Source organism: Amblyomma mixtum, chromosome 4 (genome assembly GCF_055824585.1).
Source record: "Amblyomma mixtum isolate Tamu chromosome 4, ASM5582458v1, whole genome shotgun sequence".
In the NCBI taxonomy this organism is placed as follows: Eukaryota; Metazoa; Arthropoda; class Arachnida; order Ixodida; family Ixodidae; genus Amblyomma; species Amblyomma mixtum.
Window position 1 is genome coordinate 67236046 of NC_143015.1, and position 19333 is coordinate 67255378.

Genomic DNA, 19333 nt, shown 5'->3' on the forward strand with positions numbered 1-19333 from the left:
TGTGTGTGTGTGTGTGTGTGTGTGTGTGTGAATTGGCACTCGATAGCACCAATAAATGATGGCGAACTCATTCAACGTGGCAAGTGATGGTTAAATTAATGATTGGACGCACGAGGTTGCCCGGAAAGAGCAGCTGGGCTACACAAAATTCCCACCGGTGGCAGCTCCTGCCAACGCACGGCAGTGGTGCATTGCTTAACCGCTGCACCGGGAGCGGTATGAGGACTCCCGGGGGGCCTATGAATGTGAAGTACAGAGAAAGACGAATTGCGCATATATGGGAATTAACACATTAGGTATCACGTACGTTAAGGCGGTGCGGGTGAAATAGCTTTTCACACGGAAGCAGCTTTAAGTGACTCTGCCGACGTTTTTGCAAGAGATACCTCGCGTTGACTCAAGGTGCTATAGTCTCTGGGAGCCGTCAGAAAGTTGTATAAAGCGAAAGCTTCATAATTTGCCAAGACGTAGAGGAGACGCATTGTTGTCCCACTGGACTCGGCAACATTTTTTAGTAGTCAGTATTGTATATTTTCGAAATGAGCAAGAAAGTGACTATGCCATGACTCTTGAAAGATGTCCTTGAGACGTTTTGGCATACCTTCACTACTCCTAATGTACTTCATGTCAATGCATTTTGTAACGGCTTGTAATTGTGGTTAAGTTCAGCTAATCTTCCGTTAATTTGGTGATTTAAAACGTCTTAGAAATTTTTTCCCTCCCAAGCTTGTCTCGAAAAGATAATATATTTGCCAACATTTCTAAAAATTATTTTGCGCTTATATTAGTGCGCATCTTTTTTGAACCAGAAATCATGTCTTCGAAATCATCTGCAGCAGCTTAGAAGACGTCTACGGAACTTATAACTGATAAAAGCGCCAGTAATTCAATATTGGGCACATGCGTAGCTTGGAAAGCAAACTGCTGATAAATACAAGTGCGCAGTACGTCTACAGGAAATGGAGTCTATGAATAGAGCCAACTGCCTCACTCTCGGCGAAGGCCTGAGCATCATGAAAGTACAAGGTGTGAAAGTGAAAAGGCAGCATCCTGTGTGCATGCACTTGGGATGACCTGCCATATGCCTGTTCACTCGAGAGATCTCTCAGAGTCGCACTTGAGGCACGAGATTCAGGCAGATAACCTGTTCATATTACTGCAAGTGTGTGCTAGTGACGCACCGTTCATAACCTGCGTTATTTTGTTACTGTGTATATTCATTTTTTTTGCGCGGTGAAATTCATCAGGCTGACCCAAGAAGATGTTCTCTTAGCTGAAGACCGTGATTACTTCTTAACCATTGAAAAACACTGAATTGCCACTTTGTACATTACTTCGACGAATGCAGTGTCACGTCCTTCAAGCCATGTCGTGTCGACTTCTGCGCTATAAGCGTCCTTTGAACTGCATAAGCAAGGAGATGAAGGGATACCTTGCATAGAGATCCTGTTCGAGCGTCGTAGAGTTCGATTCTAAACAATTGTCATCATCATCATCAGCCTGATTACGCCCACTGCAGGGCAAAGGCCTCTCCCATGTCTCTCCAATTAACCGTGTCCTGAACGGTAGTACACGATAATTTAGATGCGTCGTTAAAATCAGTGCCATGGGACCTCTTTGCTACGGACAAGAGGCTGAAAGTCACGAAAAGGCCTCTCTGCCTAACAATAAATATGTAAGACATCTATGACAGGAAACCTTTCAGGCAGATCCTGAGATGCCATGCATCCTTTTGGAGATGTTTCCAGACTTCTAAAAAACGGTTGTGAGCCATGGACTCTACTATAGAGGGAAGAAAGTCCGAGAAAACTGCTAGTTCAAGCCTTTCTCGCCAAGAATGCCTCCCCCCACAAACAAACAAACAAACAAACAAACAAACAAACAAACAAACAAACAAACAAACAAACAAACAAACAAACAAACAAACAAACAAACAAACAAACAAACAAAATAGAAATCCGTAGCATAATAAACAGGCATACGTCCTTCTCTTCTTGGTGAAGCTGTGAGCGACCCCGAATGCACCCCCTTCCTAGATGCACCTTCGTGTATTGCAGGAGCTTCGAATTGCAAAAAAAAAAACATGAATATGGCTGGTAAATATACATCAGCATAGGCGTACACGCACGGGGGGATGAGGGGGGGGGGAATCACCATTCGTAGACGTGTATGAGGGAAAGCAAAATTTCTCCTCCCCCACGTTATTCTTTCCTGCCATCCAGAATGCATGAACAGGCGGTGCCAAGAACCATAGCTCCCGCTCTACTAGAGATCTGTAGGCGCCTTTCTATATCGGGGAACAAATTAAAAGCTCAGCGGACAGACGCAGAAAGCTGACTTTACCATTACCAGCTTCACAACCTTTTACGTGACAGTTTATTGCGCCAACTTTTATTTTCCGAGCGCTCTAATTTAGATATTAAGAGAACGCTCACTTGCAACCCTCAAAGCCTTCGTCCTCCTCGCTGTCCAGCTTGTGGGATGCTTAGTATACCCAAAGTCCTTCGGTACGAAAGCATACAAAATACAGGGGCCATGAAATCCTTATTCACTTATTTATAACTATGAAGCCGCGCAGACAAGTGAACCGTACGTTCCAAAGCATGTAGCACCGAGGAATTTACGCTCGACATCAAGACAGCAATCAAAAACGAAACTGAAAGCAAGCTGTCTGTATTTAAAAAATTTGTCTAGTTTTTTTAATATATAATTGTTCGTAGTTTACTTTTTACATTTTGCACTGCATGCTCATTCTTTTGCTCATTCACATCAATTTTTCTAAGGACGTTTACATTGCGAGAACCCAATGTCGACGTCTTGTAACGTTGCGGCGCTGCCATCGCCAGCGATGCGTTTTTGTTTTGCGTGTTTTTACATAGATAGATGGCACTTGCGCGCGCAACAGCGGCGGGCAGCGCACTTCCCCCTGCTCCGCTCCGCGCGGCCGCGCCGCCGCCGCTTCTAGTTTCCTCCTTCCCAGCATTCCATGCGTAGCCTTCCTCCTCTCAACGCCGACATTTTTTCGTCTTTGGGCGGCTCGCTTTTTGCTTTTCGCGCTGCTGCTGTTTTGTTGCGCGTTTCTGTCTCCGTGTGAGGTTCGCGTTTCATGCTCGAGGCGGCAGGCAGGGGAGGCAGCGAAGCAGCAGCAGTGGGAGCCCCTCGCGCGCGTAGCGGTACCTCTCCACCACAGTGGGAAGTGGCCCGATTTTTCAGGCCGTCGCGTTTATTTCGGAGAGTCTGGGTAAAAAAGCAAGGAGAGAGGGCACACAGCCGCCGGCTCGAGAAGTCAAGCTAGCAAGAGGAAGAAAGAAAAAGAACTAAGGAGAACGGCAACGCAACCAGCAGCAACGGCAGACAACACGACGTCGTCGTCTTCGTCGGCGGTGCCGCGAGCGGCCCCCAAAAGCAACCCAGCGGCAGTCGGAGAACGCCCGTCGGCGCTGTCTTGGCTGTGCTCGTTTTTTCCTCGCTGGTGATGGTTTTCGGCGCCGCGGCGCAAGTGTGATCGTCCCTCGTGGAAGTGTGTTGTGTTTCCACGGTGCGCGTGGCAGTTCTGTCTTCTTTCGCTAACCTCGATCGTCCACCCCTTCGACGTGAGAACAGCGTGGCGACGACCCCTCGTGCGTGCCCGTAGTAGTGTGTCGGTCTGCTGGTGGAGCGAAGCCTCTCTCGGAAGAAGTTTCGGTCGCCGTGCGATGACTTCGACGACGGAGTCCCGCCAGCAGTGCCGGCGGCCGACCTGACGACGACGTCCGATGTTGCCCGCGTGTGGTGCGATCGCGAATGCTTCTTCGGGTGTCGCCGCTCGCGTAGTTGTGGTAGATATGCGCATAGCGGCGGGCACCTAGGCGCCTTCCCGCCGAACAGGCCGGGCGACGATGAATTCCTCGCTCAAGTCGTCCACCACCGAGTGCCGCAAGTTCGCGCCCAACATATTCAACAAGTCCAAGTGTCAAAACTGCTTCCGCACCAAGGATGCCCACTCCGCCGAGGCGCTCGAAAGCAACCGGGTGAGTAGAGAGAAAAAAAACCTGCACGCGTTTTGCGTGTCTGCTTGTCTCTTTTTTTATCCTACGCGGACTTAGGTATTTGTGTACTACGTGCGGTGGGAACAGAAACAAAATGTATATAAGAGCGCTTCGGTTTTCGTTGTGGTGGTCGCCGACCGACTGCCCTACACCAACTTGGGCAGCAGCCTTCGCCGTCGCCGCGTTCCTATGCTACCGCCTGCGGCCATGCAGCAGCAGGACTTCTTTTTTTCATCCCCGCTTCTTCCCTTTTTATGTTTTTGCCTTTCGTGGCCGCTCTAGCCACTCGGCTGATTTTCCTCGTAGCGACCCCGACACGGCTATGGCCTTTCGGGCTCGACGCCGCTCACGGATCGCAACTCCTGCGTCTCGCTGACTTCTACCGAGCCCGGACCCGAGCGCGACGCGGGATCGGAGCTCTTTGAAAGCGAAACAAACTTTTTTTCGTTTTTATTTGGGACGGACGCCCTCTTTCCCCCGCCTCTCTTTCTCGATTGGCGAGGCAGCCAACCAACAGGTGTACCCATTAGGCCTAGCCGGCCTTCCCTTCGCTACTTCGGCAGAAGAGAAGGGGCGCTGGGAAAAACGATGAGCTCGGCTCGCCGGATCGTTCGCATACCTCGACCGCATTTCTCGCGCGATCGACTGTGTGCGCGAGCGTTGTTGTGCGTCGGTGCGCGACGACTTGGTTGGTTGGTTGGTCGTCGTCGACGTCTTTTCGCTTGCGCTTGGGAGGGTTTGACGGCCGCCGAAGGTTGACACACATCGGGGCCGGGGCCGGCGAAAATGGGCTGTCGTTGAAGCGAGCAGCGTTTTCTGGGCGACCTACGCGACGTTTTATTTTCCATCAAACACCTTCAGAATCCCGGCCGCGGTGGTTGAATTTCTTTGGAGGAGAAATTCCAGAGGCCCGTGTGCTGTGCGATGTCAGTGCACGTTAAACAACCCCAGGTGGTCGAAATTTCCGGAGCCCTCCACTACGGCGTCTCTCATAGCCTTAGTCGCTTTGGGACGTTAAACCCCATAAACCAACCAACCAACCTTCAGAAACGGATCATGGGAGCGAACACTTTTTCGGAGCAGCACTAAATTTTAGTTCCTGTAGTACAACAACGCATTGGCACAAAACTCGTTCGCAAGTTTCGCTTGCAACGCAGCAGAAATGGGACGTTGTTTCTTGGGTCATTTTTCCCGCATCGTTCCTCCGAAGGACTAGATCTAAAGCCCTGTCCCCGTCACAAGCTCATCGCTTTATTTGACCCGAAGTGCGCACACGTCTCTGTATATACACCGTGTTGCAGCTTCCCTGGCCAACTGGCGTTGTCTGCATTTTTGTTTGCAAACATTTGCGAAGCCAGCCCAGCCACCCGCGAACACACGCACACATTCGATGCGTAAGATATGCATCAAGGTCCCCGACTGGCGGTCGTTGCACAGTCGACCTACTCCCGGGGCGGTGTCGCCAAAGCGTGCTGTTCCCGATTCCTTTTAATGTCGCGGGCGCGCTGGATGTCGATTAATGTTTTTTTGCGAGCCAGCTGTAATTGCCTGGGCGTAATTGCGTGCGCGAAGCTACATCCAGTGAAACGCGGGGGACGATGGAAGATTGCGACCGTCATATTGCAGTTAGTTGTATGCGCCGTGGCGGCAATTCAGGTCGTGGAATAATGGGAATACTTTAATTGCAAAGCTCAGGATCCTGTAGAGTTTAATGGCTAATCGCGTTGTTCGACGCCCACGTGTGGGAGAGAAATGCTCCAGGCCAGTTTTCTGCATGCTCTTGCAACTTGCGCTTGATTAGGCAGTGTATTGCCACCCCATTCCCCTTCTCGATCGGCAGTGGTTCTTGCATAATATGTATGAGCCGCTCTGAACTGTTTTGGTGTCATTTGTCTGGTTATTATGAATGTCCCATATTCTCTGCCGTTACATGGGCTGTGAGCCATAGTGGAGGACTCCGGACATGTTTTGACCACATGAGGCATTTTAATGTGCGCTGACATTGATCACACAGCACATAGTCGTTTTGTGGTATCGGTGCACATCACAAGACGCCACTGTGGAGTGTGATATCAGTGCGCATTCAATCAGTTCAAAGTGTTCCTTTAATTTAAACTCTGTTAGTAGTCGTTTATCCCTTTCCTTGCATTGCTAGCTTCCTTGTCTGCTTGTTTTGTGAAGTGACTTCTATGGACCAGTTCTGTTTGCATGTTTGAGCTCCAAACCACTGTTAATTTGCTATCAGCCTTGGCAGCCTGTTGTGGCTTTAACATTCTGTTGACATAGTATTTCGCTTGCTGCAGCAACATTTGACACATGACCTCTTTACACTTACCTTCAGAGAAGTTGTGTCCCGGCTCATATATCTAGCTATAACTTTTGATGGCTTAGACTTCATTTCGGTGATCATTAATTTTGAGTTAGCAATACAGCTCACTGTGGGGAGTGGGGAACATTCTGCTGGTCTAATGCGAGAGTACACTGTGTAAACAGCAATGCATTAACGTAATTTGCAAGCATGCCTTCATTGATTTGCAGTGGTATTTTCCAAGATCAGTGACTTGCAGCCTTAAGCAGGTGCAGTATGATAAGTAAGGTGGCAATATAACTAGATTTGTTTTGAATTTCCGTGATGTCTAGCAATTTTTGATTGTGCTCGAGGCTGAATGCACTTGTAGCTGGCACTCGAAATGTGCTAAAAAGTCTGTACGCGGCTGTTGCTCGAGTCTGCATGCATGCTTGAAAGTACTATGCCCTAAGGACATTGGAGGAAAAAAAAAAAGATGACTTGCTATGGTGGATGAGTTGCTGTGCTTTCTAGCTGGTGAGTGACTGATCCTGATAGTAGTAGGTGCATTTCAGTGGAGGCAGAATGCAAAATTTTGGTTACACTTACGAGCCCAAGGGGAGGTCGAAATTTACTTTGCTCCTTCCACGACGACGTGCTTCACAGTTGATTTGTCACATAAACATCCACAAGTCAAGGCGGAAAGAAGATGTCTAAGAAACAGTGAAACAGGGTGCAAATCGGTCAGTTTCACGGAGAAACATTCTTAAAATTTTGAACCAAATCTAGAAGGCTGTTGTACCATGTCAGTGGAGCATTTCCCATGACAGGTTATGCGATAAGATATGCTAACCTTACCGAAAATGAATTATTTACAGTAAAGCGTATGCTTTTGTTGGAATAAGCTACGCCTGTTGCACAGCGCCCATTGGGATACGTGTTATGGATGCTGTCGAAAATTGCGAGGCATAGTCTGTAGCGGAGCACTACTATGTGTGTGTGTGTCTGACTCTATGCAAAGATAGGTTATGAGGAACTAAAATCATTGGGATCTGAAGCTTTGGGTTCAGTTGTCCCTTCACTACGGCGTCCCTCATAGCCTTAGTCGCTTTGGGACGTTAAACCCCCATAAACCAAACCAAACGCATACCATGCAATTATTTGTGTTTGTCTGACTCTGCAAAGATAGGTTATAAGGAACAAAAATCATTGGGATCTGAAGCTTCAGAATTCAGTTGTCAAGACATACCGTGCAATAAAGCCATAAAATCTCCTGCACATTAATGCTGTGCTTGTGAGCCTTGGTTTTCTAGCCCACAGTGAGCAACATCTATATTTAACTTCTGACCTTTCCAAGTTCCTTGCCTGCATTGTTTCATTTGTTGGCGATGTTGAGCATTCCAAAAATATTTTGTCACGCCATCTCTCTCAGCTTCCATTGCCTTGGAAAGAGACTGGAGCTACCCGAGTGATGGGTTTGATAGGTTTACAACTTGCCCATTGGATGCCATGTTCTGTACAGAAGTGCCAGCTGGCATGGAACCTTGGCTGGCACTGTTGTTTGCCTCTCTCCTCAGAGGCTAAAATTGGAAAGCAAAACTTCGGCAGTGCTTGTTTTCAGTGCTGGCACTGACTTCTTGCGTGTCTATAGACAGCAACTAATGCACTCATGTCTTGCTTTGCAGCCGTGAGAATTGATTGGTGTTTGATATTGAACAAGAGATGTCATATGACTTGTACAGTCTAAGTTAGTGTAGTGTGCTATGAATTGCATTTTGATGTGGCTGCTGTGCTTTAATTGATTGTCCTTGACAAGCAGATGCATTCACTCTGGATACAACTATATGTTCACATGACACAGTTGCATGAGTCATCTCTCCAGTTCAAATTATCAGATCTTATCATCACCTTATATATTTTTAATACAAATGCATCTGCACTGGGTATTTCATTATAAATACATATCCGTCTCCACTGGCCATTTCATTGGAGCGTTATTTGTTCACTGCACAACTTAAAAGAGGGGGGGGGGGGGGTAGTGGGGATGAAATAAAGCATCAGTGATTATTCCAGTCTTTAGATGTTTGTGAGCAGGAAGTATAAAGGAGTGCAGTTGTGGGGTATGTAGGTGGTAGACAGCTTATGGATAGCTGATATGGCAGGACAGGTAATTTGTAGGCCTGGTCAGGAAACTTCTAATAAAGATGTAGTAAATGCTCTGAAAAGCACGGGTTTAGGTGGGTAACTTTGGGATGGGATTCATTTGAGGACCTTGACAACAATAAGTAGGAAGTAGGTTCTACGATGGCATTTACAACAAAGCCTTGATGAGGTTATGACGAGGGCGGCCCCAACAACGCATGCATATCCCACATAGGATGGATTGATATCAACTATGCAAGTTTTTTTGACAGAGGGCAGAGCTAGACGCAGGTTACATTGGAAATAGTCAAGAATGTGGTCCCCTTCATTAGTCGCACTTGTTACGTGCAAGACTGCGTGATGAGGAGATGCCTAAGCTTATTTTAAGATGGACATGAAGATATGGGTGTGCCTTAAATGCCCTTGAAGGCAGCACTTGATATTTTAAATGAGGGGTGATGTTGGTAATTAGAGCTCAGATGAATTTGGAATGTAAGGTGCTGGTTATACATTATTGACGAAATTTTATGGACAGGTGGTAGCAGTGATATTCTGAGAAATGCTGTTTCAAACAGTTGCAGCTTGAAAAAAAACTATGAAGAAAGAAAGGTAGAAAAAGAAAGACAGTAGTCTTAGGCACATGAATGCGAGATGGATGACTGGTTTGATGAGATATGTGTGATAAGGTGCGGTGGGAGTATGCTGTGGTGGAAAATGGAGTGGTTTCTGTTGTGTTCTTCAGTACAGAACATTCCTGCCTTGCGCTTAAGTGTAAGATTTTCTACACGGAATGTCTCTTCCCCTGTCAATGACTGCAGTTATTTGTTAGCTCTTGGAACTCCTTGGGGCTAGGTTAAAATTGCTGATCATGTGTAGCCAGTCTGGAATTAAAACAACCCGAGTTCATTATTACTTTCAGTCATGATTTGCTATTAAGGGGAGAAAAATTTTCGTAGTTTTGTTAGGATTCAGAGACGTGCATAATGCAGATAAAAGGAACAATTCTAAAAAAGAGTGCAGATGAGCTCTACAGTTTTCTAAGGGACGTGCCAAAATTAGGCAGAAAACGTTCTCATCCTCCCAAATGATAAATTATGCACTATCTGCTGTGTCCTGATAAATACACACTGCAACTCAACACTGCTTTTGGAATTGTTGGTGTACTTGCTTTAACTCATTTGTGTTACTAGCAGTTGATTATGCTTGCAAAAAGAAAACCAATTGGATTGGACAACATAATTTTATTTCGTCAAAGAGAGCTTGGTGATGGGAGGGCCTTGTTAGGTGGCCGCTAGTCCATGGCTGTTGGCGACCTGGTTGGCCCATTCGACGGCCCGGACTTGCGTCTTCGGGTCTAAGCTCCTCAGCGCAGCCTTCCACCACTCAAGAGAAGGGATCTGTACTAGCTCCGCCGAAGGCGGCTCTTCCCTACAGTCCCATAAGATGTGGTCGTAAGGGGTGCGTTCTCCACAGCAGAAACATTGGGGTTCGTATTGAGAGGGGTACATGAGTGACAGTTGCGCGGGATTCGTCAGGGAGCGCGTTTGAAGCCATCTCCACGTAGTTTCTCGTGCTTTGGACAGCGTTTCAGTCGGAGGGGGATAAAGTCGCCTGCCCAAGGTGTAATGGTGGGTAATGTAATGAAAAGAGATCATGCCGTCTCTCGCAAACCCCTGATGAATCGGCAAAAAAACGCCATAGCCAAACATCTGTCCTGCAGAAATGCAGAGGTATCCCTCTTTGAATCGAATTTCTGCTTTCTTTATGCAAATGTGCCTTCTGACACTATCACTTCTGTGGTGGCTCAGTGGTTGTGCTTGGCCGCTGACTTTCAGAAGGCACGGGTTCGATCCCGGCCATGGTAGCCTTACTTCGATGGAGGCGAAATGCAAGAGGCTCTTGTACTTTGCGATGTCAAACGCCATCCACCCTCACCAGTGGTGAGGAGGGTATCTAGGATAATGGGGGATTATGGGGCTGTGGGAAAAGAGAAAAGGGTGTTGTCTACATTTGCATGGGCAGTTGGGACAAAGGGGATGAGAGAGGTAATGGTAGAGGTATAAACAGGTTGGAATGAGGAAAGTGTTCATTCTGATTGTCCAGTGGGTGTGCACTTGTGCTGTGGCTAGAGGAAGGTGGGAAGAGGTTGGGGGTGTCTGCAGTGTGTGCCAAAGTTGTTGGTAGTGTGGTTTGAGCGTCTTCTTGTAGTAATGTGCCTCACTTACGATCAGCGGGAAAGGCCATAGGATCACTGCCAAGAGTACATGGAATAGAGTCTTGCTGTTAGAGGTGTGCTTGAATCACTTGGCGAGACTGGAAATGCTTAATGATGCAATAGGTCTTCTGCATTGCCAGTTATCATGGCATGCAAACCGGGCGTCTGTACAGAATGCCTGGATTTATCACAACAGAGCTATACTTTTTGCTAGTGCACAAACCTGGTGTGGCAAGAGATTTGAAAGTGTTGTAATGCTTGAAGCTTGAGCAGTGGTTTTTGGTCATTTATCATTTACTGTAAATTTGAGTGCTTGTGACGGCAGAGTTGACATCCAAGACAAATTTACTGTAAATTTGGGTGAACATCGAAGACAAATTTACTATAAATTTGAATGCTTGTGACGGCAGGGTTGACATCCAGGACAAATTAATTTTATTCTAGCAGAATTGCATGAAATGAATTTTTGAGAGCCTATTGGAAGGTGCGACACTGCAAAGCCAAGTGGGTTATGTAGCTGTAGCCCCCAGCCAAAATGTTGCTGTCCCCAATGCTTCAGGATTAGCCCATTTGTACACTATTGCAATGGAAACTGTTGGGTTAAAACCGCTGTGACGGGGGCTTCGTTCGTTTTAGCCGATACGTCATGGTACTTATAAGTGCGCACAGGCGTGCAAATTTCATCAAGTGGGACTGCAGTGCCTTTTTATTATGGCTAGAGTTCAAAAAGTTTAATCGCTTGTTCACCGGCGGTCGTTTCCGTTCGCGCCTGTTGCGGCGCTAGCCCCGCCTACCTCGACGCGCATGCGCATTATGCCGTTAGCGGTGACAGAAAGGCTACTGGGGCCACAGCATGCTAAACGGTGTGAATTATATCCACGTGCTTCCGGTTTACACTAAGTCGACTGCACCGCAGTCGGCGTGAATGCATTACAGGCATTACTTACAGTGGCCAGCTGATTCAGAGAATTGCATATCTCATGCGTGCGGCCGCGCCGCTGCATAGCGCGGCAACGGTCCACCTGGCATCGGCTCAGTTTTGAGGAGGGTGACAAGCCGCTTTAAACGCTCGACGCCGCAGTCTCGGCGCGCGCCGGTTAATCCCATGGGCGATTTTGCCTGCGGTTCGTTGGCAGCGATTGGCCGTCGTCTAATTCGATCCGTCCGGGTTGCCTACGGGGCAGCGCGCGGGAAAGTTCACACGCACCCGTTTTTTGGCGACCGTCGCCGCCACGACGCGGGACCTTCGGCGGTTTCCGTTTTGCACCGCATTTTTTTTTTTTTTTCCTGCGCGCGTTGGCCTCTTGTTGCAGCGTCGTTTCGCTTGTCGGTCGCCGCCGTCTCGTAGTGGACGGCGCGATAATCTTTCGTTTACACTTTCTAATCACGCCTTGACGGCTTTGTGTAGGGCATGCTGACCTCGTCGTGTTTCTTTTTTTTTTTTTTTTATCGCGCGTAAATAACCGCATGTCCGGCTCCCTCTGAGTCGCCGTCTGGTAGTCTCGTCCGGCGTTCCGGATCTCGCGTCTGTCCCCGGGGTCATCTTCATTGTGTTGCCAGCTCCGCTTCAAAGTCCGTGTAGCCACATCCGTCTGCTGCGTCTCGCAGTGAATAGGATGTACGTAAGGCGCACTGTTGGTCACGGTGCTGTCCCTTGACTTGAGCTGTTCGAATGGCCGAAGAACTTGAATGCGCTTAGTAAATTAATTTATTTATTAGAGCACAGAAGTGTTTAATCATCGCATGGTAGATCATGTGACAATGCAGATACTTGGAAAGAATACGCTCGCCCCCTGTCGGTGGGGTCTTAACCCGCGACTTCCATGTGTCGCGAGCACTTCTGTACCAAACTGAGTGTGCAGTGCACATTGCCAAGGCACTGTGCCCCTTTTGTCTCTATCAAACGAATTTCGTTGTAACGAGTGCCTGCACTTTAATTTATAAGGTATCAAATGCAAAGACAGTCAGGGACCTGGCGCGCTGGTTTCAAGCACATAATACCCTCAACAAAAATTGGTGGCCCTTTACGTGATGCTTAGGCTGCTCTGCAGCGGTAACTGTCTGCACGACGCCTTTGAGCGACCCATTCGGAGGTGTAAGACAGTACTAGCTTACTAGTACTAGTTTACTCGGGTGATGACGTCAAGCCGCCTAGGCCCAATATTCTTACCAGAAACTCTACCTCGCACTCCCGAGAGTGTGCAAAATCATCTTGGACCTGCTTTAAAGATAGCAGAGGCCACTAGTCTGAATCTTTTGTTTAAAGGTAAATTCGCTGTCGGTAAGCAACGGTTTGCAGTGAGGCTTGCGACATAGCACTAACTCATGTTTAATTGCGCTGTGCTTCTGTGTGTCGGCCGCGTTCTTTTTCGTGCCAAGAACTATACAGACATCACCAGCCAACTCGGTATGGGCTCATAGGCTTTCCGTGCTTCTAAGCTTTCGAAGACCCGATTGGATGGTGGGGTTGCGGCGGACGACCCTTTGGGTCTGGCTGGGGTTTGTATTTGGCTCCCAGACTGGTCCGTCTCGGGAAGCCTTGGCCGCGCGTCCCCTTCTTGTTCAAGGTGGATGGGATTCTCTGCAGGGGTCGCCGACGCTGAGGCTTCTTTTCGAGACTGGATATAGTCTGAGGGCCACGGCCGCGCTGTACAGGGTTCCCGATGTGTCATTGCAGCGTTGCCGATTGTACACACACAATGGCTTCGCGCCGTCACTGTTCGTGGAGATTGCCCCAGCACTACTTCTATATACATGCTTGTATGTATTCTTTGGCGATCACCGCTTATTAACGGTGGGGGTATAGGTTTGTATGCGTCACGGGAAACACTAGGAAAAACCGGGGAGGGGGGGGGGGGGGTGAATTAAGAGAGGGAAAACGATCGAACTGCGTGGCAGCTGAATGGAGAGGTATCATTTCTGTGTGCCAGTTCGTCTGCCCGAGGCAACCAACCGGTTTCGGTCGCCTAATTAAGCTTTTGCGAAACTGGTTTCCAACACTGCACTCGTGATTAGCACGCCTATATGCGTGTCGTATACGTGCGGGGTAAAAATATACATTCACTTACGTATGCCTGCACTTTTTTCGGCCCGATTGGGCCCTTATATAGTGTCGAGAAAAACGATTTCAGCCCAAATGCATCGCCTCCGATATGCCTCGGTGCTTTCGCGTACTGCAGGGACTGCTTAGTGCCCGGTGTACCGTGTAGATCGTATCGGTCTACTGATCGTAGCAGCCTGCGGAACCAGTGTATGGGCTCTCAGTACTGAGGAAATGCGTCAGACAGCGGCGATGTTATAGCTAACAGTGGCTGCGACACCCATAGAACAGTTTCGCCGATCGCGTTGCGCTGAATGGGCGAGTGTCGTTTGGGCCGTCAGGGACTTTGCAGGGAATTCTTTCTTGCCTGACGGCCGCTTACTCGCCAGTGATGAGAACGGTGCGAGATAGACGGAACGTAGCGGTTAGCCAGAGCCTGTTTATTATAACGAAATGCTCCTATATAGCTCCCATTCTCGGCGAACTCGGGCGAACATGGCCCGACCCCGAAGAATAGCATGATGCCGAACTTATCCGAAACATTCCGAAGTTTTCCGTTCGAACGAGAGGGGGTGGAGAAAAAAAAAAAAAAACTTACCGCACTTCTCAAGCAAGCATTCGGCCTCTGTACTCCTTTCAGCTGTTGCATAGCGCTTACTTACGCTTCTTGCTATTTCTGTTTAAAAAAAAAAAGGGGGGTGGGGAATCCTTTGAAAATTGAGGCCCTAAAGAAAGGCGATTACTTTTGGTTTCGAACTGGACACACACACTGTCAATTTTCTACAAGTGTGTACATGCACAACACGATTGTTTGAGAAGAGTGTTGCTGATTGCGGGATCTCAGGCGGGCGATAGAGGGAGATATCGGTCCTCGAGGGAGCACGCAGTGGCTTATTCTTTTCGCAGCATGCTGAGATATCGCGGGAAAGCCGGAATAAAAGGAGGCGATAAGATTGGTCTTTATCAGTGGGTGTCGTAGCATGCGCGCTGCCTAGCTAACATGAAGGAACCACGCTAGCTGCGGTTAGAACAGGGCTCAGTTCGTCGGACACAAGCACACGTTGACAGAAAGCGTCAAGTTCGAGAACTCTAACTTAGCGTCAAATGAAACGCGACCGCAGAAGCACAACATGTTACTTTCGAGAAAGGAAATAAAGGCGGGACCTATTTATCGAATAACTCTTCTAAATAGCGGTCTTCGCACATTCTTCGTAGTGAAAAATTAAGGGTGCTAGTATTCAGCCTTCCTCAGCTGTGATCTTCCTATTTTTGGTGTTTTCATTTCACAGTCATCTTGTTCGCGTTTCGTTTGACACTGAGCGTGTGGAAGGGACAACAGAGTTCGCTAGACTGGCGCAGTTTGGCGACCTGCGTTACACCGAATCAGTTTTCTTATGTTTTGTATATGTTGCTGTATGACCCAAACTGAAAGGCTACAGTGAATAGAATAGACGATGTAATCGCCGTCAAAGCTTCGCCTTCGCTACAGTGCTGCTGTCCCAGCAGGGCTCCGATTTTATTTTATTGAAAGATGCTGATAGCCAGCGGGGGCTGATGTTATTTCTCTCTCTCTTGCGGCACAGTATTAACAAGGTTGGCGGACACCAGAAAAGCCGTGATTTGTTTTAAGTAGTAAACTAATCAACCAATATTTATTAATTGACTTTTTAACTATTGGGAATTAGAAGTCGCCGCGGTGGCTCAGTGGTTGTGGTGCTCGGCTGCTGACCCGAAAGACGCGGGTTCGATCCCGGCCGCGGCGGTCGAATTTCGATGGAGGCGAAATTCTAGAGGCCCGTGTACTGTGGGATGCCACTGCACATTAAAGAACCCCAGGTGGTCGAAATTTTTTGAGCCCTTCACACGACGTCCCTCATAGCCCGAGTCGCTCTGGGACGTTAAACCCCCATAAACCAAACCAGATGCTGATGGCCAAATTTGTTGTACACGGAACCTTAGGTGCCTCAGCCACTTTCTTTGTCGGCCATATTTCTTCTGTATTTGCGAGCGTGTCGAAGCGAGAATTGGCGCCTGTAGTCGGTCTGTGACCTTGACGAAAGTGGGCGCAAACAGTCAGGACTCTAATTAAGTGAGGACTAATGCGCGGTGCAATTTTTTTTGCTCTCCCATAGCATTTATTGTGCCGTGATGTGAATGCATCGCGCCCCCGATGCAGACGACACAAGTGGTGTCCATAATTGGGTGAATTCGGCGCAAAAACCAGGCGAGGGACACAATAAGACACATATGACATCTTGAATGTTCTGTGTTTTCTGGTGTCCCTCCTCTTGTTTCTGAGCTGAATTCACCGCATTACGCAGGATCAGCCCGCCCGGCAGCACCCACTGACCGGAATCAGCTGCTCGGGTTACGAAGTTGTCGATTGAAAACGGCCCATCGCGTAGCATACGTGCACCTTGTGACGTGGTTAGGTGCCGATTACGAAAAGCGTCCTCTCCCCTGTCTGTAGTAATCGCAGGTTTGAGTCGTTAGGTCTACAGCGCGACGTCAATCCCCTTAGTCTTCACTGCTTCTCCTCTGCCCTTGGCCTGTAGACGTCTATAACCAGGAGTCTGTTGGCAGCAGACGTCCGTAGACAGGAGCCCGTAGTCTGTTGACAGCAGACGTCTGTGGAGTGTATTTAGGCATGTAGCCCGTAGTCTATTCACACCACACATCTGTAGACCTTAGCAACCTGATGATAATGATGGCAGACACAAGGTTTGTGGTCGGCTCAGGTTGATAAGCCTTACCCCAGGCGATGACAGTAGCAGTCTGTCTGGTAGAAGTCCGCAGGCAGTACACATGTCTGTAGACAGCAGACTTTTGTATGAGCAGCCCGTATATTCTACGGGCAGCAGACGTCTATGGACAATAGACCTCTATGAACAGCAGGCGTCTGTATATATAGAGTAGCCCGTATTGTCTACAGGCAGCAGACGTCTGTATAAAGTAGCCCGTATAGTCTTCGGGCAGCAGACGTCTGTGAACAGTATGCATCTGTATAAAGTATAGCCCGTATAGTCTACGAACAGCATACGTCTATGGACAGCTGAGGACAGTAGCCCGTAGCCGTTCACATGTCAGGAGCACGGGAAACTCGTTACAAGAGAAAGATCGCTCGCAGTGTATGTGTGTCGCCATGCGATCGAAGACTTGCGTCCGTCTCGCGCTTGGCAACTTGAGGCGCGCGCGCGCCCTCGCTCTTGCGTATGTAACTCGCTCGTGTCCTTCGTCGTCATCGAACGTCACCGTCGTCGTCGTCTTCGCGCGAGTCTCCTGGACGAGGCCGCGGCGTGAGCGGTGTGGCGCGCACGCGCGCGTCCTTATCGGCGTGTGTTGCCTCTCCCCCTCTTCATGGACCCGTTCTTCGTGTACGACCTTAATACTGTGTGTGTGTGTGTGTGGCGAGGAGGCGTAGTGAGGCCTGCATTCCTCCCCGGCTCCTCTGGCCAAGTTGCGGGCGCGTGAGCGTCCTCCCACGGCCACTGACGACGGGGTGGTCGCCGCTGCTGCTTCCTTCTGAAGCGGCGTCGGTGGTGGGAAGGGAACGGATGGAAGGCCTGCCCACCACCACTCACAGCCTGCCCGTGAAACGGTCCAGGGAGCGCCTCCGAGCGCGTGTCGAGCGAGCTTCGGGGGTGGTATTCTGCCGGTGTCGCCTTTTGCGACATGTCGCATATGGGCGGGGCCTAAAAAAGTGCTTACAGATGCTCGAAGAAACGGAAAAAGCCGCCGGCACTTTCGTCTGCGGTGCATTCATTCACTCGGAGAAGCGACAATTTACCACTGCTGATCACTAGCAGCAGTAGTTTCGTATCTTTTATAGCAAGAATATTTGCCATCACATGACGTCTAATGTTCAAAAAAAACATTTGCAAATTTAATATAAACTCGCTTTACTTCATTTAAGTCTATAAAACACCGCGAAAAAGCTCCAAATCTATTTTTCTTTCGTTCCGGACGGTTGTGCTAGGTTTCGGCTGCGTTTCGGGCAGTTGCAGACGGTAGCAGTGTAGCTGGAGGTCCCATTAGGCTTGCGCGCTCCAGAATCGAGAGCGTATCTAAAAAACTAGGCTGAATTGCAGCTTAAACTTTATCGTCGAAGCAAGGTAAGTCATAGCGAAAAGTAACAACACCAGTAGTTGCCGGTAAACATGCCGACCGGAATCGCAAGGACTGCTGAATTGGCTGAAGCGGGCGGCTCTCGCTTGAAAGGACGTCGCCATGTTTTCACGCCAAGGGCGCAAAAGCCGCAACTGCCGATTGCGTTCGTACGCTAACGGTAGCCCGGCGCCCGCGCGAATCACTTCAGCGCATTCCGTTGTTCGACTAAGCGTAGTAAATTGGGGCGACGTCACGACGACGTAGCAGGAAGGCGGATCCGTGTTGTCACGCCGCCGTCACCGCGGCTCGAGCCAATCAGCGAAGTGCGACTGCGACATGTCGCAAAAGGCGACACCGGGAGAATACCACCCCGGTTGGCGTTGGTTTGACAACAGGAAAGCGCTGCACCTCTGTCGGAACGCGGCCGGGTGTCTGTTTGTGAGTCGCGGTTACTTTCGGTTCGTGCAGGCCCTTATGAAAATAGTCTATAGACCTTCTATAGACTTCTTATTGACTCTATTGACTTCCTGTTGATATTGTTTTTGTCTATTCACAGTCTATTTATTGAAATACCCTAAAGGCCCGAGCGGGCATTACATAGCGGGGAACAACAGTAAAAACAAAGCAACAAAAATTTCCGACAAGTACAAAATTCGTTGGCCGGGAACACATTGTTGAAGAGCATCAAACACCCCGCCGCGGTGGCTCAGTGGTTACGGCGCTCGGCTGCTGGCCCGAAAGACGCGGGTTCGATTCCGGCCGCGGCGGCCGAATTTCGATGGAGGCGAAATTCTAGAGGCCCGTGTACTGTGCGATGTCAGTGCACGTTAAAGAACCCCAGGTGGTCGAAATTTCCGGAGCCCTTCACTACGGCGTCTCTCATAGCCTTAGTTGCTTCGGGACGTTAAACCGTAATAAACCTACCTAATAAACCTACTCAAAATATAAAGGCACATGACAAATAACATTCAGGTTTCCTTCAAAAGCATTGCTTCAACAAGAATGCAAAAATAGCCTGTCTATAGACAAAAGTGTACTAATAGTGTATGGTCATAAATCTATAGATTGTCTATAGACTGTCTATGGCATTTGTATCGTCTATAGACCGTTCTCCAGGATTTGTATATAGACAGTGTATAGACACTCGATAGACTGTCGAAAACTTTTTTTGTAAGTGGGTACGGAGCGCCTTGATAGAGGTCTCGCGTTGGCGAGAGAGGTGGGAATTGATTGCGTGAGCTCGCTCAGGGTTTATAGACTCACGCCAATGCCGTGTGTATAGAGTGTACATCAACAAACCGATTTAGTTTATTCGAGTCCCGGGACTTTTCACTCCAAGACGTACGGGCGTTTTCCCTAAGAATTTCTTAAAATTGGTTTTTGCGGAAAGGAAATGGCGCAGTATCTGTCTCGCGTATCTCGGCGGACACCTGAACCGCGCCGTAAGGGAAGGGAGGAAGGTGGGAGTGAAAGGAGAAAGAGAGAAAGAGGTGCCGTAGTGGAGGTCTCCGGAA

General features: G+C 48.8%; 1 protein-coding gene across 1 annotated transcript in view; it reads left to right on the forward strand.

Annotated features, from left to right (window-relative positions):
- The first annotated feature begins 2895 nt into the window (after positions 1-2895).
- osp (myosin phosphatase Rho interacting protein outspread) overlaps positions 2896-19333 on the forward strand; it is a 139846-nt gene continuing 123408 nt past the window's right edge. The window contains exon 1 of the mRNA XM_089586670.1: positions 2896-4010. Within this exon, the coding sequence (XP_089442796.1) occupies positions 3879-4010 (132 nt within the window). The 5' untranslated portion in view covers positions 2896-3878. The remainder of the gene's footprint in view (positions 4011-19333) is intronic.